This window comes from Pinus tabuliformis, chromosome 2_1, assembly GCF_031772625.1.
Source record: "Pinus tabuliformis cultivar Carrire ecotype Pingquan chromosome 2_1, CPIR1, whole genome shotgun sequence".
Lineage (NCBI taxonomy): Eukaryota > Viridiplantae > Streptophyta > Pinopsida > Pinales > Pinaceae > Pinus > Pinus tabuliformis.
In genome coordinates, this window is record NC_142299.1 from 734,605,248 (window position 1) to 734,632,229 (window position 26,982).

The following is a 26,982-nucleotide window of genomic DNA, read 5'->3' on the forward strand; positions in this document are numbered from 1 at the left end:
CACAAGTTTACTGCATCCAAGTGATTTGTTAATGTGGAAATTCAAATCTTCTCAATTTAATCAAGGAAAAATCAAATTGAGAATTTCTTGTTGCATTTTTCAAGACTCCATCTCAGCAAGAAAGGGATTATCAACCACCCCTATCCTACACCTGTGGAACTCAGAATTCACTCTTTACAAAGATTTTTTCAAAATTTCAGCATCTTATTCATCTGTCAGAATTTAATGTAGCAACATCATCCACCTCCACATACAGTCTCATAAATGTTGATATTGTATTTCTATATGCTTGGATCGATCGTGAAATACAAGATTCTTAGAGAGATTTATGTAACTCTAATTATCATAGTTGGAGCCATCATCTGACCAAACAGTCCAACAAATATATTTCTCATCCAAATCTCCTCACACATCATTTGACTTGCATCGATGTATTCTACTTTTGTCAAGCTAAGCACCACATATATTTTCTTCCTGTTGTACCAAGAAAAAACTACAGAACTAACACTAAAAATTCCACCTGATGTACTCTTTCGATCTAATGGACTTCACGCCCAATATGCATCTATGAAGGCACATGAATTCACTCCCTCTTCTTGTTTCTACCATAGTCCAAACTGGGTTGTGCCTCCAAGGTACGGTAAAAGATGCTAGATTCCTTCCAAAATAATTTGGTTGGCCTAACCATAGCTTGGGTTTGTTGGTTGACTTCATAGCACATATCTAGTCATGTGTTCCCAAGATACATAAGTGAACCCACTAGATTCCTATAAATGCTAGCATCCACTTCTTCACTTGAAGTGACATCCTCCTTCCTCTAGTTGTTTGCTAGATCTATCTCCATGGGTTTACAACTCTCCATAAATAATCTCTGTAGTATCTTATTTGCATAATTTCCTTGAGAGACAAATAGATCGCCACTGCCTTTTCATACTACCAACTCGAGGAAGTAGTGCATGAGACCTATGTTTTTCATTTTAAATTCTCTTCTAAGGTCCTCGTTATAATATTTAATCAGCTACTCATCACTAATTAAAATCAAATCACCAACATATAAGACAATAATAACCAATTTACCTTCTACCAAAATGTGATAGAAGTTTGCATCCACTTCACTTATGGTGAAGCCCAAACTAGTGAGATAGTTATCGATCTTGGCGTACCAATCTTGACGTGCTTGTTTGAGATTGTACACCACTTGCTTGAGTCTACACACATGAGACTCCTAATCAAATGTCTCAAAGCCTTTCGGTTTTCGGATGTACACCTCCTCCTCAATAACCCCATTGAGAAATGTTCTTTTGACATCCATTTGGTGGATCTTCCACCCCATCTGCATAGCCAAAGCAAGAATTAATCTAATGTATGAGTACCTTGCTACGAGAGAAAAGGCCTCCTCATAGTCAATTTCCTCAACTTGAGAGGACCCCTTGGCTACAAATATGGCCTTACACCTTTCTATTCTCCCATATGTTTCTTTCTTCACCTTCAAGATCCATCTCGAACCCATTATTGGTTTATATGTTGGTCTTGGGAACACTTCCAAAACATTGGTATTTGCAATGGATTCATATTCCTCCACCATTGCATCAACAAATACATGTTTTTCTATTTATTCCTCAAAATAGGATGGATTAATCTATATAAGCTTAGTCATAAGATCCATGTTTCCAGTGTACATCTCAGGTGACCTCCTTTTACTGCACAAATTTGAAGGAGCTCCCACATTCTCCCTCACATCCTACACAACTTTGTCAGCTTCCTTGTTTCTTTTTCTACCTTCTCTAGATGGTTCTAGTTGAGGGAATTTCTCCACCCTTACTCCTTAATTTGTGGTTTCTCCATAACTTCCTAAGGCTCCTCCTTTGGAGCTAAAATCTCCCCTTCTGGTGTGATCTAAAGTTCCCTCTCAAGAAAGAAACACATAGCTTTCTTGTCATCAAACTTTACATCCCTTCAGACAATTATCACTATGAGAGATGGAAAGTGCACACAGTAGTTGTGGGGAGTTTTTGTGTAACCCAAAAATAACCCCAATTCTAAGGTAAATTCAAGCTTATTCCTCAATTCTTTGGATAAATGGCAGTAAACAGAGGCTCCAAAAATATTGGAGTGCAACACATCCAACTTTCTCCATGAGAAAGCCTCCTCCAATGTAATCATGCCAAGAATCCAATGAATACTTCAGTTCCACAAAAATATTATTCTATTACATGCCTCAACCCACAAATGTATAAGTAGGCCTTGGTCAAGTGACATTACCCTCATTGCTCCCATAATGCTATGATTCTTTCCCTCAACCACCCCATTCTATTGTGGGTTGTGGGGTGTTGTTAACTCTCATCGAATGTCTTCTTTCACACAATTTGTTTTAAAGTCATTCAACACATTATCACCTCCATTATAACTCTTGAGAGCCTTCACCTTCCTGTTGGTTTCTTTCTCAACCAGTTCCTTGAATTATAAAAACTTGGAGAATGTCTCATCTTTGTTCTGCATGAAGAAGATCTAACACTTCTGTGAGAAGTCATTAATAAAAATAACAAAATATTTGTGTATGGAAGTGGAAGTTTTCAAGAAAGGTCGACAAACATCAGAGTGTATCCTTTCTAGGATTGCATGTTCTTTGTTGTCCCAATCATGGAATGTGGATTTTGTGTACTTCCCCGACGTACATCCTTACCATACATCCTACTACTCAAGTGCTCCTTTAGGGAGGCCAATGGTTATTTGTTGTATAATATTTAAGGTTCCATGATGAAAATGGCCAATTCTTTTGTTCCAAAGTTCACCAACATCACATTTCTACACTTTATCTACCTTAGTGCTTAATGCAACACAACCTTCCGCATCTAGCCTATACAACTTCTTCAAACAAACCCTGACCTGCTTCACCTATCCCATGGCTATTTGCCTCAGGAATTCGTTTTCTTTGCTAAAAATCACATCATAACTACGATCTTTCAAAACTGCAACAGAGATGATATTTTTCTGTAGGCCCGGAACAAACATGACATCCTTGAGCTTGAGAGGGGATCCCAACTCCCTCTGAAAGGTGACTGTACCAATATTAGTCATGTTGTACCTTTCATCCTCCCATAGCTTGATGTGCATTTGGAGATCTTTCTCCTTTATATCACTAAAAAAATCCCTACACCTGTCATGTAGAACAATGCACCCGTGTCCAAGTACCACACGCTCATCGTCATTGTGTTGGATATGCATGCGATAAGGGTAAAGTTAAGATTGAACTATGAAGCCAAGGATTCACCTGCTACTCCTCCTAAGGTCTTTTTTCCTTCCTTATTTTGTGGACACTTTCTGGCATAGTGCCCATATTCATGAAAATGGAAGCATATAATTTTTAACAAATCTTTCTACTTCCCCCCTTGGCTAGATTCCAGTTTGGTTTGATATTTATTCCCTTTTCCATTCTTTCCCTTTCCAACCAGTAAAAAGTTTTATTCATCAGGTTTTTTGGATGAGGTTCCATCTTTGGTATTCCCCATTATTTCCTCCTGTATGAAATTAGACCATAAGCATTCCCAATTTAGTAGTTTCTCTCTCCCATTCACTGAATCTTGATAGCTATGACAACTTTTGGGAAGGCCCAGAAGGGATATGCTTACCAAGTCATCCTCTAAAACAGTAATACCAGCTCCTGTAAGCTCATCATGAACTTGTGTGAACCTCCTCAGATATTACAAGACAAAGTCATTTTTCTACATCTTGATATTTCAAATTTTATCCTTGAGCACCACTTTCCTGTGGTCACTAGTATTTTGGAACATATATATTAGTGCATAACACATCACATAAGGATTTTCTTTCCCATGGATATTGTTGACAATGTGGTCCCATACTCCCTCCAATATTATTTTCCACACCATCGGTACATCTTTCTTCCAATGAGAAAGGCTTTAGTCATCAAATTCTGCTGGTTTTACAACATCACTCTTGATGTATTCTAGAAATCCATTGTCATCAAATACCTCTTCCATCTTATCCTTCCATGTAATGAAATTAGAGTTTCCTTCCAAGGAATAATCTAGCCACGACCCATTGAAGGTCATCTTCTCATCTCTTAAGAGATCTGGCTACACTAGACTACAAATTCAGACTTCTTGAGAAGCAACTTCAAAATTCCTTCTCTATTGTGAATTCTACTATGATACCGTGTAGAAATTATGGCGTATATTTGCAACTTCTCATGAATTCTTTTCAAAATCACAAGGCACAAACATTCTCTACTACTCTTCGTAAGTTAATTCACAATTTAGAACAAAAAATTTATACCTGCAATAAGAAATAAAAAAATATGCACACAATATTTTTCCCCGAGAAAGTAATCTGCTAAAAACCCCAATGCCTTCTTGCATTAATATGATGAACATATATGTATTACAATTGCTTTTCTCAACTTAGCACAACTTACAATTAAATAACCTATCTCTATGCTCATTGACAAGCTCTAACCCAAACTTTGTCAATTTCTGCCTCTTCTTGAGCCACTATTTCCTTATGCAATTCCTTGAGAAATTAGGAACCTATTATTTACAATTTTTTCCAAAATGGATTGCGCAATTCCTAAGGTTGATCATCTGACTACATGCAACACTTGTACACTCAAGACTAGTCTACAACTAATGTTACACTGACTTGGAATCTCCACCACAACTCGGGAACTCGAATTCTTTGCATGCACTAGTTATTTTTGGCTGATTGATCAGTTAGCTAGATTATCACCGAGTTTGACAAAAATCCCACTGCACAACTGACCTTCCACTATTCTCTCCAACAATTAGAACTAGTTTAACTGAAAACAACTTGAGATAATTGACTTTCATTACTTAAAATTAGCAATCGCAAATTCTTAACTGAACTCTATCTCCTCCAACTCAAATTTACTGAGTAAACCGGGTGACACAAGCCATGTCATAAAATTTAATTTCATCCAAGTTGTTTGTTGATGTGAAAATTCAAATTTTCTCAATTGAATCAAGGCAAAATCAAATTGAGAATTTCTTGTTGCATTTTTCAAAAATACTTTATGTGAATCTAATCCATGTGGCTAATGACTGTCAGGGGTTCCAGCACAACAATTTGTTGATAACAACAGCCAATAGATAAAAGTAGCGTTCAAAATAAATAAAACAGTAAAAAAACACATATTAAAATACAATCGATGGAGACCCCGAAAAGTACTCCAAATATATTACTACCTATCCACGTTCATCAAAAGTGCCTATGTTGCTCCTCTCATGAAGCACACCTTTGTTGTCGGCCTCCATCACCCTAAATCCCATCAATTGTTGTCAACCTCCATCACTATGCTTCCTGAAGAAGCCATCAATAATGTAAAGATGGATGCCTAGTCATTTACCTTTACCTCTTTCACTAGCACCTCATATTGAAAATTTTAAGACAAAATATTTCTTTTGTATTAAGAGATTTCTGTCACATACCCTGGTAACCTCACATGTGAAAGCAAGGAGTTAGAATTTTTTATACAAATTACCCTCAAGTAATTATCCAATTCACAGCTCCTCATTCCTCGTTAACTATTAGATATAATGTTCATTAGTACATAAAGTAAATTGCAGTAAGTTGCATAACCATTAACCACCCCTGTGGTAGTGTAATAACATAACTGTCTCATGAACCTCACATCTGTTTCATGATTTCCTTAACCATATGAATTAATTAAATACTTGGACATTATGATTATCACATCAATAAAGAATCATCATCATCAAGGATTCAACATCATCAATTGACACAAAAGGCAATCACACCATTGAACACCAATATACCATGGAAACCCCGTAGGTTGAAAACCAGAAAACGTTTAATCTTATGATTAAACACTCGTGAGGGTTTTCACCCCTCACTCAATGGTTTATAAGGGATTCCATCCCTTAACCATTGTTATAAAATTATTACAATAAATTATCATTAAGTTGTCACATAACTAGCTATAAGCTAATACATTTTCCATAATACCCTTTACTTACATATCGCCACATGCAAAATTCCTTGTGGCATGATTGTTCTATCAATGTACGATCCCACATCTCGTACTCATCTGCATGGACCATTAATCCTTTTCCTGCCACAACGTTAAATATAATCTATGCCTTGCACAAGATATCCAACTGTACCTGTCCATGTTATCATTATCAACATTGACATCAGAATTACATTTATAAATAATCATATAGCTAGCATTTCCCTTCGCAAATTCGTACAGGATGAAACACTAAGGCATTCCTTTGAAGGGACTAACTAAAACATTAGTTATAATCTTCTTACATAGAAAATTTACATAAACTTTACCAAAAGAGCTAGTCCTTTAGCCATTACTTTTGTTGCCTACAATCATGTAGCAAACTAACACAACTTGTTGTCTCTTCCTGCATGCGTATGTATACCCTTTTTAATGAAATCTAACACAAATCTTGTGTGCTTACTCATCTCGTTCAACAAGAAACTAAGATAATAGTTACGTTAGCATAAAGTAATCACATATCATTTTCCTAAAGAAATATGACTCAATAGTTCCATCCATACAAGAACATACTTCTATAACACGATGGGTAATCCTTAGTGCATCCCATAACTTATGATAATAGCCCTTATTTGATGTATGCAACACATATTCCCTTTTCTAGAATTCTACCATATAATTTAAGATTAGTGTGACTACAAAAACTGTCCTATAATTTAGGATTAGCATGGATTGTGACTAACTAATTAACTCCGAGTACACCTAAGTGAACTACAGCGACGGTATAAATAGATTTCTATGTAAACTTGAGCATTTGATAATATGAATCCAATAGGCTCGCTTCATATACTAAATACCTAGTATTGAACTCAGCTCTTGCTGGAAAAATAATACAAAATAGTAAAACGTGTCAACATGGAAGAATTCGCAGTTTCCATTAGTCAACAATGCACAAGAATAAATGAATTAATAATGAGATAACCATCTAGAAGATAACAGGAACTAGATATATATATATCCCATTAAGAATGTCACAATTTTGAGATATACCACTAAACTCTTTCTATTAGAGAGTTCACTCCAACATTGCCTCTGCATATCTTTAACAGAATTAGAAATCCATCAGAATTTGAAGCCTTCTAATTCAACCCACTCACCTCTTGCGAGGAGTCTAGAACTCAAAAAAAGCTCAGTAGGTTGTATAAAAAGAACTGCAAGGTCTCCAACGTGTTTTCTGAGATGAGAGTATATTTCATGGCGATGTTTAGAATGATTTCCATCAACAAACTTTGGTGATCTGAAACTGTGGCTGATCAGATTTTGACAACGTTGACATTGCTCTTCCAAGAGCCCACCATGCAAACGGAGCAGCCAGAGCAGCATATACTGCTACCGATATTGCTCTTACTATGCCATTGGAAAAAAGAGGAAAGGCCATGACAAAAAGTACACCGAATATACCCAACCAAGGGGTGAACATGGGCAAAACTGGGAGCTGAAAGGCGTTTAAAACAAGAACCCCAATTGACATGGAACCCAGTAAATAAAGTCCCCAACCAATCAGAGGATTATTTGTTCTTGGAACAAGCAAAAATGGAAGCAAGTAACTTCCCACCATACAAATAGAACCAACAGCTTGGGAACAATAGAATAGAATGACAAACCCTGTTCTGATTTCAAGAAGTAGAACTTAGATGAAGCTGTTTGGGAGCCTTTGCAAGCAATCATTGATAGAGCCAGAGTGACCAAGTAAAACAGTGACTCGGCTATAACAAGAGGAATCTCTGCACCATACCCTATTGTCTGATGCCTCTGATCATGCCAAGGAAGCCCTAAGGGGAGAACTAGCCATGACCACCAGTACCATGGCTTCATCCATGGAACACTAGGAAAGGTGATGACACTATTTGATCCACATGGAACGTGCCATTTCAGCTTCAAATAGAAATAAGAAACATCCATCTGATATCCTAAAGGAAGTCGATAGATTCCATTCAGTTTAGACCCATTGACAGGAGGATAAAACATCAGACTATCTAGCAAGTCATTAAAATACAAAACCAGAAATCCTTGGTCTACACCATCTCTGTTTTCTTAATGTTTTCAGTTCATGCATCATATCATGGAACACAGCCACTGAGGGTTGCAAACAAACAATAAGTAAACCACATTCAGAGATAGATACAACAATTTAACATAAATGACAGCACATCCAACAAGGGTTTCATGAATACAAGTTGCTGTTCATTTTCAAGAAATCAAGATGCCGATGCTCGCGGGAGGGTTCTTCAACCAGGGGAGAATCTCGCCAGTTTAGGCATCTGTCATAAAAAGAAAGCCAAAACGAAATAGCATACCTGTAACACAAAAAGTGTAACAAACCTCTAAAACCTCTTCCCGCAACTTCGCAAACATTCATGAGGCCTCCCCAAGGCAATCGGATCCTCCTCGTTTGATATCATCCCAGCCAAATCTTGATGCCTCAACCTCCAACTACTGAGAAAGTGGCCAAGCATCTCGTAATATCTCTCGTCTCAATGCTAATCCAACCTTTTTCTTTTAGCCAACCGCTGCATGCCTCCATTCTTTCCTTTCTTGATTTCAGTTTCCACAAATAACAAGGATTATTTTTGTAACTAATTCGTAACTTAAAACTACTTTTACGCAAGGTTGATTACGATAGGGATATTACAATTTCCTTAAAATCCCCCTTCTTGTAGTAGTTTTGAATGCAACGAAAGTCGAGTTGTCTCTAATCGCATCAGCAAAGATTGAAGGGACAAAAGAGGAATTGATATCCGGAAAATCTTGTGAAGAAAGGTTGTCTCTTTCTTCAGAGTTAGCTAACCCCACAAAATGAAGAGCCCAACAAATCATTGTATTTATATAAAATAACGTGAATGGAAAGTGAAATAACAACCTTCGTATATGCACGAGACAGTAGTAGCCTACAAGTTGGCGAACTTAGGGCCCACTGCGAGAGTCAATTTTGTAGTTGTTAGATAGTATTTTCTTAAATTGACATGTTTTTGTCTTAATTGTTAATTGTCTTAAATGGGTTTCGTCTTAAGTGGCCACTGTCTTAAAATATTTTTGTCTCAAACTATTTCTGTGTTAAATAAAAAGTTTTGTGTAAAATAATTTTGTCTTAAATATAAAATTTTGTCTTAAAATATTGTTTTGTCTTAAAATATCTTTGTCTCAAACTATTTTTATCTTAAATTTTATATTTAACACAATTTAATTGATATTAAATTTTACTCCAAAATAACTAAAATGAAAAGTATTTATTTAAAACAAAAATTTGTTATCTTAAAAATTCACTTGGTGTTGTAGTAATACAAACATTATAGATATAACTTAAATGAAATTGAAGATTGGAAATCAGTTCCATGAGTCCCCCACACTTCTTATACATTCATGTTGATCTTCACTCAAATATTAAAGGGGTTGGATAACATTATAGATATAACTTAACGAAATAGGAGATTGGAAATCAGTTCGGTGACTCCCCCACACTTCTTAGACATTCATGCTGATCTTCACTCAAATATTAAAGGGGTTCCAATCCTAAATTTGGTATAAATTAATATTACAGTCGTGTTGACCTTCACTTAAATATTAAAGGGGTTCCAGTCGCAATTTTTGTAAAAATCAATACTAGACAGTCATAGTGAGCTTCACTAAAATATTAAGGGGGTTCAAACACTCAATTTGGTTGAAATCAAATGTCGTAGTTCATGGTAACTTGCAATATACTTCTGTTGGGAATATCCTCTTCAGAATGAGATATGCATAGTTAACCACAAATTTCTTAAACAATGAAGAACCCCTCCTCGCAGTCACCTAGCTCTCTCCCATCAAATATACCACACCTGATTCTCTCGCTCTTTCTAAGAAACCAACCTCCTGCTACGGCTCCAACTCAGTGGGGTTGAGTATTTTTGTGTATTTTTATGTGTGTTGTTGTTTTGTTTATGCCAATATTTATTTTCAACATGTGTTGACAGTTCCTTATGTTTTAATCTGAAAAATTCATTTCCAAAATTATATACGTTGAATGTATGTTTATCGAAAAGGGCATTTAAGTGAATGGGAGTGATAAGGTGAAATTAAAACCACGTTGGGATTGCATGAAACATTTTAGTCATCAAATTTCAACAAGTTAGACATGAATAAGATGAAAAAATGTGTAGGAAATACATGCACCAACAATAAATTCAACACAACAAATCTATGTGATAAATAGGAATTCAAAATAAAAATGAAAATCCTATTCCAAAGATATATTTGCATTTGATGACAAAAGAAACTACTTGGAAAGATAGACCTGATTAAAACATAAAAAATTAAGTGCACTATAGTTTGAATAAGAGGGTTGACTATGAAATACATATGCAATCAGAAAACAAAAATCAAATTGCTTTGAAAGAAAGAAACACAGAGCAAAGTAAGCTACCAAGTGTAAAACAAAATATTTTTTTATCCACGCACAAATATGCATTAATAAAGTTAAAATTTGATTAGAAAAGATGTTCGTAAAGAGATAAAAGTCATGAGAGAAAATAAATGTGGTGGGTCAATCCTCATTGAAGTAAGTTTTGTTCTATGTAAATATTTAACTTCAAACATTTCATGTTGAAATGCTAACCTTCTTCCCCAAATATATTTGCAGTTGCATTTACTGCTAGGACAAAAAATTACATGAAAATAATTTATGTTGTATATGAGAGTGATTATGTTGATTGTAGTTTGAATAAGAGGCATTGATATGAAATAGAGAACAAATAACAATTTCCTTTAACAAAGGAAAAAAGAAGTGTACCATATGTTGATAAGTTTTTAGGAGAATATCCTAATTTTGATTTTGAGAATATCTTAAGTTTTTAAGAGAATATAATAATTTTGTCTTAAACCGTTTTTGTTTTAAATATAATGTTTTATCTTAAAATATTGTTTTGTCTAAAACTGTTTTTTAATAAATTTTATATTTAAGACACTTTAATTAATATTAAATTTTACTGTAAAATAAATAAAATAAAAAGTGATTTTAAAAAAAAAAAATTATTGTCTTAAAAAAATTTATCTTAAAAATCCACCCGTTGTTGCAATAATAGAAACATTATAGATATAATGTAACCAAATTGGAGACTGAAAAACAGTTCCGTGAGTCCCCCACACTTCTTAGACATTCATGCTGATCTTCACTCAAATATTAAAGGGGTTCCCATCCTAAATTTGGTATAAATTAATATTACAGTCATGCTGAGCTTCACTAAAATATTAAACGGTTCCCAATCCTAAATTTGGTAAAAAACAATACTAGACAGTCATCTTGAGCTTCACTAAAATATTAAAGGGGTTCAAATCCTCAATTTGCTTGAAACATATTAATAAATTAGTGTTTATAAATTAATTAATTATAATAATAATAAATTGCAGTAATTGAAAAATTAATAAATATATTTAAAAATAATAAAATGATATCTCTATTAAAAAATTGAAAAAATGAAATAAGAAGAAAATCTTTCAATATTATTCACAAATGAAATTATTTAATATTTTCTTCAAATTTATATCAACACCATATAGAACCTAAAACAATCAAAAATATATATTTAGATATTATTTTGGGATTCATCTAGGTTAATTAAGTCATTTAGGTATTGACTCTATGGATTCATTTCACTAGTTTCAATCCCACTTCTTACCCCTGTGAGCATCACCGGAAGCAATGAGTGCTATGTGAACTATTCAAAAATCATGAGAAATTAGTAAGTTAGGACTACCTCTCATAAAAATGGTCATAAATGAATCACTTAATTAACACAGTTGAATCCAAAATGATATCTAATATAATGCACTGTTTAAACCCCATACTCAATATATATATTTAATTAAAAAAAATTCAATAATTTTTTAAAAATATTGGAAATATGTAATCACTTTACTAATCAATCAAGGAAAAGAAATATGTAATCCCTTTACTAGGAAAATAAGAGTGTCGGAACTACCAATCACTTCGCATCCTCATGGAGGTCTTCCGTACTAGTTTAACGCGGTATCATAAAAGTATCTTCTCTGCTAATTCAAGGGTGCAGAATAGAAGTATTACATACAAATATTATAGGTATAACCTACTGAAATAAATAAGGGGATTCGAAATCAGCTCCCTCAGTCCCCACACTTCTTAGACAGTCATGCTGAGCTTCACTAAAATATTAAACGGGTCCCAATCCTAAATTTGGTAAAAAAACAATACTAGACAGTCATAGTGAGCTTCACTAAAATATTAAAGGGTTTCAAACACTCCATTTGGTTGAAATCAGATTTCGTAGTTCATGGTAACTTGCAATATACTTCTATTGGGAATATCGAGAGAAGTCGTTCCTTGTCTGCAGTTCCTCTTCAGAATGAGATATGCATAGTTAACCACAAATTTCTTAAACAATGAAGAACCCCTCCTCGCAGTCACCTGGCTCTCTCCCATCCAATATACCACACCTGATTCTCTCGCTCTTTCTAAGAAACCAACCTCCTGCTGCGGCTCCAACTCGGTGGGGTTAAGTATAAATTGTCTCAAGGAATCTAATAACTCGTTTTCGAATTCCACATTCCCAATCCTTATGTCTCCGTAGCCGTACAATGCAACACATCGATACATTTTGTATTCCCTTAAACTAACTTGACGAAATCGAAAACGTTCTTCAACTGGGACGGTGCTGACGGGCAAATACTTTACAGAAACAAATACAACGATGGAATGGATGGACGGTAGAATTGTGATAAAATGAGAGAATATGGGTGGAACTCCCTGTGACAGTTCCGAGAATAGAGGCCCAACTCCGGGAACTCTGTTCACATTCAGGTCTGTGAATAAACTCTGAATGCTTTCGTCGGACACCCTGTGCTCCACGTCATAAGCATATTTCCTTATGTGCGCATAATGCCACACATACATAACAAATAACAAAACTGCTGCTAAAGCTAAGGGTAGGTATCCTCCTTGGGGAAACTTATAAAGAGCTGCTGAGTAGTATATCAGCTCCACTGATCCAATCACAACTAGAAATATTGCTACCAAAATCAGATTCGTTTGCCATATCATAAGCATTACGAGCGTGAGAAACATTGTGCTGATGAGCATTACACCAAGCACAGCAATACCTGCATGTAATATACAATTCAACAAATGAATCAGTATTATTTTCTATAAAGAGTTTTGGAATGAAGTTACATAGTATAAATCAAATGGGTCCTAGATACCAGTAGCCACCCATTCATAATATGCATTAATATTTTTTTTATTTTTTTTTTTTTTTTTTTTTTTTTTTTTTTTTTTTTTTTTTTTTTTTTGAATTTATGAATTTACAAAATAAGTATTTAATATTTATTATGGAGTAATAAGTACTGGTATATATCTATATTATTTATAATTTATTTTAAATATCAATCTAACATGAGCGGAAAAGAGTTAAATTTTTTCTAGTACAAACTTTTTTTAATCTGCAATAAATAGTGTATTTTTTTTATTGTTTAAATTGTCTTTTTGAATGCTGTAGAAATTACATAAGTGAAACTTATAAGTCAAGAAAATGTATGTCCAACACACTTTTGTTGGACTTTGACAAAAAAATCATATACTAAAAAAACCTTAAACTTTAAAAAACTAAAACCACTTCAAACTTTTAACCATAAAACTTATTTTTTTTCAATAGCCTTATATGATATATACATCATTTTTAAAAATAATTTATAAAATATTTTACATTACATTTGCATTACATTAAAACAGTTTTTTGTTATTTATATATATATATATATATATTTTAGCATACTTCAATATAAGCTAATATTATGTATTTTATTTATAACCCATATTGGATATTTAATTATATAGAACATTAATATATTTTCTTTTAACAATTTTTTTTCTTCTCTATAGATATATATGAAGTTTCAAATGCTAGAGGCAAATTCCAACCTAGAATCCAAAAATTGTTAATGGTAAAACTTCCTATATATTTATATATAGAAAAAAGGGGTTAATGTTGTATATAATAAATATACAATGTGAGTTATCAATAAAATATTTTAGTATGAATCAATATTAACATATATTTAAAAACATATCAATAACCAAAAAACTATTTTAATATGAGTTGATCTAGGTTGGTTGTAGCTTATATTGTCTTTCTATTTAGAGAATATTTTGTTTTTATTTTAAAAGAGATATTTGTGAACTCCAAATTGACCGTTGACATATTTACACATCCCCTTCACAGTAGGTTGTAGAATGAGCCTTGTGGTTCAATAAATTCTTACTAAGATTTAAAAAATATATAAAACTATTTAAATTGCTATCTTGTTTTAAATTATTATTACTTTTATTAACTATTTAAAAAAATATAGATAAGTTAGATATATATAAATATTGAAAAGGAAAGGGAACAAGATTCTTAATGAGGGAGATTTACTCTCATTGTGGCAAGGGTATTTTTAATTTGTAAATACATTTTATTACAATATAATCACCAAGGCTTATCAATAGCCCATGCGTAAAAAGCCATAACTCAAATCAAATGATATTTGTTTGTAGGGAATTTTTTAGTTAAACAAATTAATTAAAAGGGAAATACAAGCGCATAATTACTCCATAAATCTTTGACTTGTGTATTAATATATGAATGTTCTAAGTTATTCTTGGAAGATTAATCTATTATCACCTAATAATAATTTATATTTAAATTAAAATTCTAAAAAACCTATTTTAAAATAAATAAACCAAATTAACCTTTTAAATTAAAAAATATATATTTAATAATTATAATATGAAAATGGACTGAAATACATTATTCTTGAACCGGATTGAGAACTGGAGAAAATGGCTCCCCGCTCTGCTTTGAAGGTCGCCGCAGCAGCAAACCCTACTCCTTTGACGAAGATTCCTGGAGATGCACAGGCGAGGCCGCCATTGCCAAAGGCCGTTTCTGTACAGGCTAATGCTCTAGATGCCACAATACGGAAGCAGTCATTGAACAAAACTGACAGAGTAGTGGCAAAATCTGGTGCCGACTCAAAGACGTGAATAGGGGAAATACCTTGGACAACATATGTGAACCATGATGCGACGCTTCTCTCTGCAAATCTATACAGGTACCCATTCTGTTTCAAGCAACAGGAGGAGATCCTCGTAGCGGCTGAAGAGATGAACACGGGTTAGCTTATTTACTATGAAAAGAAAACTAATAGGACTGCGGATTTTGGGCTGCACTTGAGACCTATTCTGGAGGGAGCCTCTGTCTGCGTCCGGGGTTCTATTGCCAGATTTTCTGGCAACTACGCCATTAATGACTGCGACACTGACATTTAACGAAGCTTTGTGGACAACAGAAAGGAGTCCGCAGAAGAACCAGAACCTAAATCGCTGGTGAATAACCCTCCCTATCCTCACCATGGTTCTAAGAATTCCTGGACCTGTTGGAGCCAGGTAGTAGGGGCCAGATCTGAACCAGATCTGCATGAAGATTCACATGTTTTCTAGATCCAATTCAACCTCTCGGGCAAGACAACAATGCAATGGGCACGCACAACAGATCTTGTGCAGGACCTTTTGCAAAATCTTGAATGCTGGCTAGGGATCCCCTCATCTTGCCTCAGACTGATATACAAGGGTAAGAAACTTATGAATACCCTTCCTCTCTCTTATAACAACATTCAGAGGGATGCCTCTATTGTAGCTACTTTTCGTTTGAGAGTGGGTTCCTTCAGGTAGACCTCCTCTTCACCTTCTTTCTCTTATAAAGATGCTGTCCGCAAAGATGCTACCCATTCACAGCCCACTTCAATAGCAGGCCAGCCATTTGAGGCTCCAAAGCCTTTTCTGGTAGACAAATCAGAGGATATTCCTTCCATCAATCTCTCCCATCCTAGGATTGATGATCGCTAGCAGATTTTTGCAGAATCTGCACTTGTATGCAAGTTTAATGGGCTATGGCCTCGCACATCAGACCTATACCAATGGATTCATACCAACTGGACTAAAAAAAGCCAGATATACTTATGTTCAAAAGGATTTTTCATTATGGTTTTTGACCGAAATGAAGATTACCAGAAGGCCTTAACGGGAGGCCCTTGGTTCTGCGGCTTGGCTGGGATTTTTCTTACTCCTTGGTTTCCAGACTTCGACCTTTCTACAGTTGTTATCACCAAGATTCCCATTTGGGTCAAGCTCCCAAACCTTCCGGCGCATCTATGGCATATCTCGGTCTTCATAGCCACTGCAGAAACTTTAGGACGCTACCTAGCTGTAGATTCTTCTCGGAAGGCAAATGGGCTCTACACCTATGGTAGAATCTGTGCAGAAATAGATTTAAGCAGAGGACTGTCAGATCAGATTAATCTCAAATATGGAGATTTCCATTGGACTCAAACCTTGGATTACGAGAATACAGCCTTCCGTTGCCGCCATTGTCATCAAACAGGACACCTCCAAAGTTCCTGTCCCCAGTACGTCGACAAAAAGAAGATTCTGAAGTGCAAGCCCAAGTCCAAAAGTTGGAACCCCTGTACGCCTCCTTCCCATATGGACGATTCAGATTCCTCCAGTTTGGATGAGGAGGAAATTGTTGAAGATGGGTAGAACGTTGAGATTCCGCTGGAAGCTCCCTTGGATGATCCGGCAAACCCCTCCGTCTCTCAAACATCCCAGAAACATTCTCATCTCACTTCGTCCTCAGACTCTGAGAAGGATATTCCGCCGCGAGGGCAGAATAGTCTTCAACGTGTTTCAGCTCAGCCAAGCTCCACTGAATGGGTCAAAGTAAGCAAGAAAAAAGGAAAAAAAAGTCGTGTGATAGTAACAGCCCCCTCAGGGTAGTTCTCTTTGCTTAGTTCCAATTCTTTGTTATTCCATGTTCTCCATAGCCCTCTCCTGGTTCTTCGCCAAGGAGCAAGGTGGATCCCATCTCCTTGGGCTCCCTTTCTTTTCTGCTTCGCTTGCATGCAAGCTTGATTGTACTATACTCTTCTTATTTTAATAGAATTAGTCTTTACTCAGAAAAAAAATAAATTATAATATGAAAATGAATATTATAAAATATCTAGAAATTATATTAAACAAATTTACTGAGAAATGAATAAATGGGAAGGAATATAGCAAAATTGTTAAAATATTTTTAATAATGTATAAGGAAATATATTTCTATTTTATTTTTAATAAATTCTAATTATAAATAATATTTACCAACATAGTTAATTTCATTAGTTCTTTTATAAAATTTAAAATTGGGTAATAAATTTGATATTTAATATTTTGTTGTAAAAAAAATATTATATTTATTTGTTGAGAAGAATTCTACAATTTTTTTAGTTATAAAAAACAAATTACTTATAATAAAAATACAAAAATAGATTATAAAAATAAATTTAATATAATTTATCAATAAAATATTACAATTTTGATCTTAATTTTAAGTTAACATTATATAGAGATATAAAATACTAAAAGAATTTCTAATTTCATTTATAATTGTTTTCCACTTTTTAATGTGAGAAAGATATGTAATTCATTCACTACTCACTCGAAAGTTAACATATAATAGTTAAAAGTTATATATGTATATGTATATATATAACTAAAATGTATATCTATTTAAAATCACACTTTGACCCATAAGGTGTGTGTGTGTGTGTATATATATATATATATATATATATATATATATATATATATATATATATATATATATAACTAAAATGCATATCGATTTAAAATCTCACTTTGAGCCATACATTTACACTTGAATGAAGAAACAAAATGGAAAATTGTCACAAAAATTCTTTTGTTATGTCATTATGTCATATGTTATATCATTATAGTCAATTTACATCTATTACAATCCTATAATTTGTAGTAGTAAATACTTCGTTTAAAAAAAAAAGCCAAAATTTTACTACATTTTGAGTAGAACTAACCCATAGAAGCTGAGAATGAGTCCCATCAAAAGATTTGTTTATATTGAAAACATGATTTGATGAATTATGGTATGGTATAGATATTTGAGAAAGATTAATAGAATTATTGTAGGAGGTAGTATTAGATTGCCTCTAACTAAATGTTGTTTTCATCAATCCTAATAGTTGGCACATGTTTTCTAGTTCATCCCCAATCATGTGGATAAGGATATTCAGGTCTAAAAGAATATTTATAGTTGAAGCAACATTACTGATATACCTGAAGTCTCAAAAATATTCGTTTACAGTTGATATAATTGCTCCAAGATTTTCTTTCGACTTCCCTCTATGTAGCCATTTTGAAGATAATTGGACAACCACACCCTTGAATAAGACATTTTCTTGAAATTTTGAGTATAAAACTAGAGATATGGTGTTTCCAAACAGAAAATTTTATCACACATATCGTGTCCACTCCAAATGGGGAAAAAATATGGAGAATATTATATAAAACATAAGTATAGTATTAATAAATTTATTTCCTAATCACAAACATAACCATAAGTTGTAGGAAATAACACTTATTGTTGGAACTGGTTTGCATCTATTCAAAAACACTTAGCTCCTCTAGTGACCCCACTCCAACTTTGAAAACAAACTGGAATTTTCCATTACCATTTCCTACTTTGTTCCTTTACATTCCATGCTAATGGATGTTCTTAATATGGAGGAGAGACACAAGTATTTTCATTTCATATCCTATCATCGAAATTTCCTATGTTTGGACAATGTATATGGAACACTACGACGTGAAATTATCAAGATGATGCATAATAAAAAAAAGTACCATGAGATGTTGAGTTTCTCTATTGCAAGGATGCAGTATATTAGCCTCCCACAAAGTATCGATAAAAAATAGTTGCATCTTGTCCACATACAAGAAATTCCCCAATTTTATTCCAATATTCCATCTAATGAGTACTTCCTCAAATATGTAGGGTGAAGATAATTTACCCTCGACTCATAACATGCCAAAAATTGCATTGATAATCTTCCATTTTTTTCTAATAATTGTAATGATGCATAGGGAAGGCACCAAACTAGATCATTCCTCCCAATTTGTACAAATTTCCAAAGTCAGAGCAATGAAATATAGGAAATGGGTCATGAGCCTTCCCGAAACCATATTAGTTGATTTCACACTGTGAGCGTGCCCATTATATACTCAGCTTATGTGTGATGAACTATCATATTTTTCATCTTCCAATCAATGTCAAGTTGTGATCATAATACATCCATACCTCATGCCATTGATTATTACTACAAGGGAGAAATATGTGGGCTGTCAATTTCTCTATTCATCACTACTTTGATTTTTAAACATCTACATGCTTCAAAACACTCACTAGCACCACGTAGAGCTAGCCTTCATTAGGCCTTTTAACTTTTGGATATAATAACAATGTCATTAATGTATGGAACAAAGTTTCCATTGAAACAAATAATTTTTCATTACTGTGAAGTAAGCCATTTCTCAAGCTTCTTTTATACAAAAAAATAATCACCATCAGTTTTTATAGCTAGGGCATATACTATTATTTGGAGGGACTTATAGTTTGAGGAAGAAATTAATATATCTATCTCTCTTCCATAGAGTCCAACATTTGAGAGATTGAATGGGGTTGAGCTTTCAAATGCAATGTTTTGAAAACAATGACAGGTCCCTCACAATTGTGGTTTGGGGCTAACTTCTAATATCTTGAGATATTTCTCTACATATGTCCAATGATATCTGAAAGAGCCAACCATACTTTCTTGAATGACGATTTTCCTCTAAGATTTTTTGAATAATATTTCCCCCCGATAATGAAACAATTTTTCCATGTTGCTAAAAAAGATAACCTCAATTTTAAAGATTTCAAGGCAATTTCTCAAACAAATCATTTTTTATTGCATTCAATAAAATGGTTATGCATAGTCTCTCTATTGTTTTGACATGAAGGAAAATGAGAAGGGCCACTAAGACCTCGTTCCCTCATGTTATTTGCAGTGAGTATTTTATTGTGAGTAAGAGATCAAAAAATTATATTGATATTAGGTAGTGTATCTACTTTAAAGTTATTGAGCTACAACTTATATAGGATGTATGTTGGGGTATCCACATGTGAAGTTCAATCACTCACCCTATTCTCATATAGCATACTCCATAAGGGAAGATTAACCACTCACTCTACGTTCACATACAATGAGCCTCACAGAGGAAGGTGAACCACTCACCTCGTTCTCATATATAAAACCCCATAAGGGAAGGTGAACCACTCACCTTGTTCTCATATAACAAAACCCACAAGGGAAGGTGAACCACTCACCTTCCGAGATCTTAGTGTTCAGTCCAATCAAGATCGCTCCATATAGGGAATGTTTCCTCTGAAGGCTAGTAATTTTTCATTCCCAAGGCTTTGTGAGGATATTGCAAACAAGACCATTTATCCATGAGAGCATCATTTCTCCTCACAATAGCATATAGATGATGGTACATAACACACTAGATAGCTTCTTCAAAGCACATTGTGTTACATCTGGCCATTATAGGAGCAATTATTTTAGGAATCCTTTGTTTGTCATACATCCAGCACACCAAATCAAAAATAATGTTAAAGAAAATATTTAACTAACTTTACTCCCTCTCACTTAGGGATACCACAAGCCTAAGCTTGTCTTAATTCATGAAGGTGCCCCAATGCCTGTTCTGCACAATTTTCTTTCATATAACCACACTCTCTTTAGTTTAAGGTGCATGGTGTAATAGAAAGTATGCACCTAGAAGTCTGCTCATCATGGGATCCAATAACCTGAAGAATTTCCAACCAGTGTGCCATTTTTCTGACAATTCACTTCCATAGGGAAGACCTTTGATATAATTATTGGGAGGGTCCAATACACAACTCCCTCTGAAGCTGACTAGATAAAACATTCCTTCCAGAGACAAACTACTCATAGAACCCAGTTTCATAGATATACCTTTACTCCATCTAAGAATACTTCAAACAATAATGTAGTGATTATGAAAGCTCTCATTCTAATGATTCTAGAAGTCATTGATCTTTAAACTTAGTTCTCGCATTGTAGTATGTTATGCATGGAAACCTTTATTAAGCTAGGAGCCAAGCAATATGTCAAGGTGAAAGCCCTTCAATATTATCACGTCTTTATTGGTAATGCCACTTATGGTTTATGAAACAGGGTTTTATCCAATCTTATTTGTGCTAGATGAATTCAAAATACATATTCTTGAATCATAGACTTTTAATTATTCCTTATTCCATATTGACATATATAGTCTTATAGAGTATTCAAATAGAAATTACTATTAGTAGATACATACTTGAAATTTCAGTAATTAGACATATTTACTAGTAGTTAGTGCCCATCATAATTTTTGGAATTATTTTCATTCTTTATATTTTGGTAATTAGACACATTTACCAGGAATTACCACCCACCATAATTCATGGAATTCTTTGCATTCTTTAGGTAGTAGTAAAAAATTAAATATGTTAATTTTTATGGTATGCTCTACACTTGCAACAATTACTTCAATATCTTATCATTAGTGACAGTAATTGTATATAGAGAATCAAAAATACCTACAAAAACATATGAGATGATTTTATTACCACTAAGGGTCCCAATTATATACCTAAGTAGGTACCCATTCGCGAATGGTAATGTCCTTGGATACATGACTCTTCAACACTAATTATTGGTTAATTATTCATTATTTATGATTGTTATATATATATATATATATATATATATATATGATTCATAACACGTTTCTATGTTATTCATAACACGCTTCTATGAAGGGGAATTAGCCCCTAGTTGCACTCTTTAACAAATTTTCCTTTCCTTAACTAAACATAAACAAAGAAAAAGGACATATTTGTTTTTTACAAACTACTATTGACCCATTATCCCATAGTTCCATATATTTATTTGTCACCCATTTCCCAGTATCCAAGTGACATGTTCCATGAATAACATAGTAGATTCGATCATATGTTTTGACATTTTTGAATGTCCTCTTACACAAGTAGGGTAAGTCAACCATATTTTCCTATATTGTAAAAAACACTTGTGCATAATAACACTTTTCCACGACTCCAATTGCTATGTTATCATATCCCATAAAATATTTTCATCAATGGGGAGGTTCAATATAGATGAGTCTCTTATACCTAACACTCCAGTAGCTTAGGAGTGTGAAAATAACCCATCTAGGTAAATGAAATTTATTTTTATTGGATATTCCTCCTTTCCAAAGGATTTTCCTTATTTATTGGGCCATTTGTATATCGATTCTTCAAAGAGTAAGTAATGCATATAATTGATATAATGGAAGGTGCAACAAAATTTTGTTTATTAGCATCACGATTCCAGTTCGATTTAACCAATGAGCTCACCATTTTTCAAATTTCCTTTTAAATTTGAATATGATAGGAAAAGTGATGGATGGGGATGAGGTTTTAATCCAACTAACATGCCCGAGTTTTAAAATCCTTCCATGCTTCTGAAATTGGCAATCCAAATAATTGTAACAAGAACCTCATAATAAATCGTTGGAATTCAAGTATAGATCTAACTTTTTATTCATTAATCGGTCCTCTTGAATCGAAGAAAAATATTTCTAACATTTTTTAAAGCTTGCAATAATAATAACTAAAGCTCCTACCAAGGGTGAGGTTTCAACCATGAATTGTCAATGATTGATGTTTTTTGTTCCTCTAACAAATATAATTCCTAAAAATAATTATGTTCTCCATTCATAATCCATTCTCATACTGACATAATATGCCATTAAAATATACAGAGTGGGAGATAATGCACAACCTTTTTTCGAGGCCCTGGAGGATTTAGAGATATAAGATGACTACCCATCCACCAATTGGGAGATTCGTGGGTGTGATATGAAAGTAAAGATCCATTTTATCACCTTCTTAAAGCCAAACTTTCTCATAACCTCAAATAAGAATTGATGGTTCACTCAATTAAACAAATTTTCCATCTCTAATTTGATGATAATTTTCCCCACTTCTTTACTACAATGAATCACTTATGTGTCTAATTTTTGTTATCATTCCTCCGAATAATATAATCCTCCTTGATTTTCAGATACTTATTATGGAGTAAAGGGCTTTCATGTATATATTTTTTTATCATTCCCCAATAATATAACCCTCTTTGATTTTGAAAAGGAGTCAAGGGCTTTATTCTAGAAGCAATCAATTTTGTTATTGATTTTCAAGATTTGTGCAATCTCTCAACATGCACACACTATCTCATGGTAGCCCCATAGCTTTAGGTTAAATCCTCATAGGAATTAAACCATTCTCAGATGAACAAATCCTAGCTTTCCTCGATTAGTTACAACCCCTTTTGGGAAAATATTTTGTTTAGCACAACAATGTATATGTTTTATAAAGAACATGAAAATAAAAAATTATTCTCGTGAAAACATTTTATTAGTTTGTTGATCAAGATGAAGGAAATAGGTGATTCCTTCCATTCTTATTATGCACCCCACATGCTGTGTGTGTATGTCTATTGACACATGGTGTGCATGTAGTATAGTGTGACCATAGATCCATGCTAACCCCAACTTGATAAATCGAATGTTAGTGTGAATCTATACTAGTATATTTAAATAATTTGAATTCAAATTTTTAAATAATCGTTTAAATTTAGTTTAAACATTCAAATATTAAATATAATTATATTTATTTTAATCACTAATTTATTGAGTAGAGTTAATAGTTAGGATATAATTTTAAAAGTAGATTATGGTTATTATTTTATTTTAACCAAAAAATGATAATTAAGTTTTCTAATACTCCAAATTAAAATAATTTTATATTAATTTACTTTATTATTATTAATAGTTTAAATTATAATATTTTTCATAAAATTCACAAATAGAAAGTATCATACTTATTTTATTGGGGTAGGTAAGCATCCACGGGGATTTGAACCAATGACCTATGGCAAGTAGTGCCTTAACAGTGCACCCATTTCACAGTCAATCCAAAGCCCCGTGGGCTAGAAAGTATCATACTTATCCTAAGAGGTGGTTTACAATTCAATATGAGGGAGATCTTGTCGTGTAATTATATTTAAAAATAATAAAATAATACTAACATTAAAAAATTAAAGACTAGTGATATTGACTTAATATAGAGAAAGAAAGTAATTGAAAGTAATTAATATAGAGAATTAAAGTAATTGAAACTAATAAAAAGTAATTTTCATTTTAGTATGAGGCAGATACATAATTCTTTCAATATTGAAATATAGATTTCACATGTTACATGTGAAAATAATATTATTGATATTGAATGATGGGTAAAGGTAATTAAGGTTACATATTTCTTATATTTTTAGTTTTGATTGTGGGGAAGATGTGTAATTTTTTTCATTATTCATATGTAATTGATATATAATATTTAAAACATATTAATAAACAAAAGAATGTTAAATATGGGTTATAAATCAAATATTTTGATATGCATGTTGAGTAAAATATTTTAACATCAAATAGAGATACAGGCAAAGAAATGTATGAATATGTCTTATTCTATAAATAGGCTCTTTTTAATTTAATGTCTGTAATTCCTTCAATGCTTAATATGGTCTTGGCACACACATAAACAAATGGACTTGATATGTAATAGAGATATGTTTTCTATAGTTTCTACTTCTAAATATAACGGGCATGTAATAATAGTCTAATGTGAAGAAGGTTAACCATAACTAAAATATATAAATGTTAGCCATGTATATATTATATAATATAAATAAAAATGAAAAACTAGAACATTAAGAGCACAAAACCACCATAGATTTATCTTCACTCTATATCTACCAAGAGCAGAAAGAGATCAAATCTTTAGATGTGTAGAATTTTCCTCGTGTTTTGTAACAAAAGAACAAATATTTTTAGAAATTTGATCCCTTTCTACATTTGGTATATCCAAAGTTACGATGAGCCTATGATGGTATAATAGTACAACCACCTTATAAATTTAAATGAATTTATTTTAATTAAATAATGATAAAACAATATAAAAATCTAAGTCGAGCATTTCTAATTCACTGATAGGCGTATATATTTCAAGTCGGTGGAAGTCCATCGTTGGAAATTAATTTTTCTTATTTATCAATGACCCAGATTGATTGTCGGCGGAATATTATTCGTCTAAGAGCTCCATGGACAGTTGCGATTACAGGGAGCGTGAAGAGGCGTGGAGATGTGGAGGAGAAGATCGAAGGGTGGACGGGTGGCGAGCATGACGTGTCAACCGAAAATGAAATGTTTTGAAATGGAACATTTCAGTACCAAGTAAAAGGTTGGTGTTTTAAATATGGAAGAAAGAACAATTGATGTTTCTTAGGTGAGTTTTGTTTTGTATTGTTGGACTGCATTAGTATTCTTCGACTGCAATTATTCAAATTTGTAATTGAAGCAGGGGGATTGTGCGTGGACATGGAAAGTGTAGGGGACTACGTGAAAACATAGAAAGAGATGAGTGACTGCATAATTGTGTGTAACATATGGCTCTGGTGTTAAAAAAAGATATTTTGGTTTTCTGATTTCTCATCTCATTATTTTGAATTTGCATGAATCTTCTCATTGAAAATTGGTGTCCTTTGTCGGGTAATAAGTAAGAGATGGAATTGCCTATTCTTTTTACATAATATAATTTTTTCTAAGTTGTTTAGAATATTCACCTTTGTTTCTTTTGTTTCTTGTAAAACAAAAGGAAAAATTGTATGCTTGAAATAATGAGCGGCGGCACAAAAAGGAAGTCTTTTCTTTGTAAACGGATAACCAATTTAAGGAGGGTGTAAACAACAGATTACGAAACAGAAATCGGAAAGGAGAAAAGTAGGAGAAATTTTTTTTCGAGCCTGATGATTAGCGACCACATATAGCGACCACATATGCACATGGAGGTGAGGCCACACAAAGGGACATCAGGGAAGGTTTAATTGAAATAAAGGTGATTAGAAAAAAGTAGAGGAAAGTGATAGTTGCCACTCAAAAAATAGAAAAAGAATATTTTAAACATAGTCAGAGCTGGACTCAATCCAGTAGTCGGAAGGCGGGATGGAAATGCAACTGATTTGCTTAACTTTGTGAGCCCAACCACAACATAGAGGGTGTTGCCGTGTATTGGTCATCGGATATGAAGTGAGTCGGGTAGTTGCCAGGTGGGATGGTGTTGGATAGAAGTTAGTTGGAGGGATGGCAACCCCAACATGCAATGTATTCAACTTGCAATGATTTTTTTTCATATTTTTGAAATGATTTTGCCACCAAAATGTTATTTTGGAAGAATTGTTATTTGAAAAAATGTTTTAAAAGAGAAATGAAATGTATTTTTAGAAAAGTAATTTTTTTTCAAATTGTCTTGTTATAATTTTATTTTTAAAAGATAGATAAGAAAATAGATTAAAAAAACTAGTTTTTTCTTTTTAGAAATGTTTTGCAAAGGATATGATTTTTGCATGTTTAACATGAAAGTTTGAACATTTTAATACTTGAAAATAATAGAAAGTGATTGGTGGCAAATAAATCGATTAAAACAATTTTCTCTCGGTGGTTGGCATTGGAGACATTTGGGTAGATGGAGGTCGGGATGGTTTTGTGTAGAAGTTATTTGGTGGGGAAGCTAACCCCAACTTGCAATATTTATACTCGTATTTTTGGTGTGTATGGGAAACGTTATTTTTAATTTTTTAATTTTTATTTTCAGTGATGTTATTTTCCAAGAATTGTTACTCGAATAGATGGTAAAAAAGAAGAAAGAGATTTTTTTTTTTCAAGATTGTATATTTTTTTGTAAATGTATTAAAATAGTGCTATTTTTAAGAAATTGTATTTTCATAGCAAATTTTTGAGAAGGATATTTTTTATCATGTTTAATATGATAGTTTGAATGTTTAAGTAGATGAAAGTA

General features: G+C 33.2%; 1 protein-coding gene and 1 pseudogene across 1 annotated transcript in view; both read right to left on the reverse strand.

The window, feature by feature from the left end:
* Nucleotides 1-7,251: 7,251 nt before the first annotated feature.
* Nucleotides 7,252-8,159, reverse strand: LOC149202685 (putative glucuronosyltransferase PGSIP8 pseudogene; annotated as a pseudogene).
* Nucleotides 8,160-12,332: 4,173 nt separating this feature from the next.
* Nucleotides 12,333-26,982, reverse strand: part of LOC149202686 (potassium transporter 5-like) — a 145,019-nt gene continuing 130,369 nt past the window's right edge. Inside the window, exon 9 of the mRNA XM_089401669.1 lies at nucleotides 12,333-13,174. Within this exon, the coding sequence (XP_089257795.1) occupies nucleotides 12,333-13,174 (842 nt within the window). The remainder of the gene's footprint in view (nucleotides 13,175-26,982) is intronic.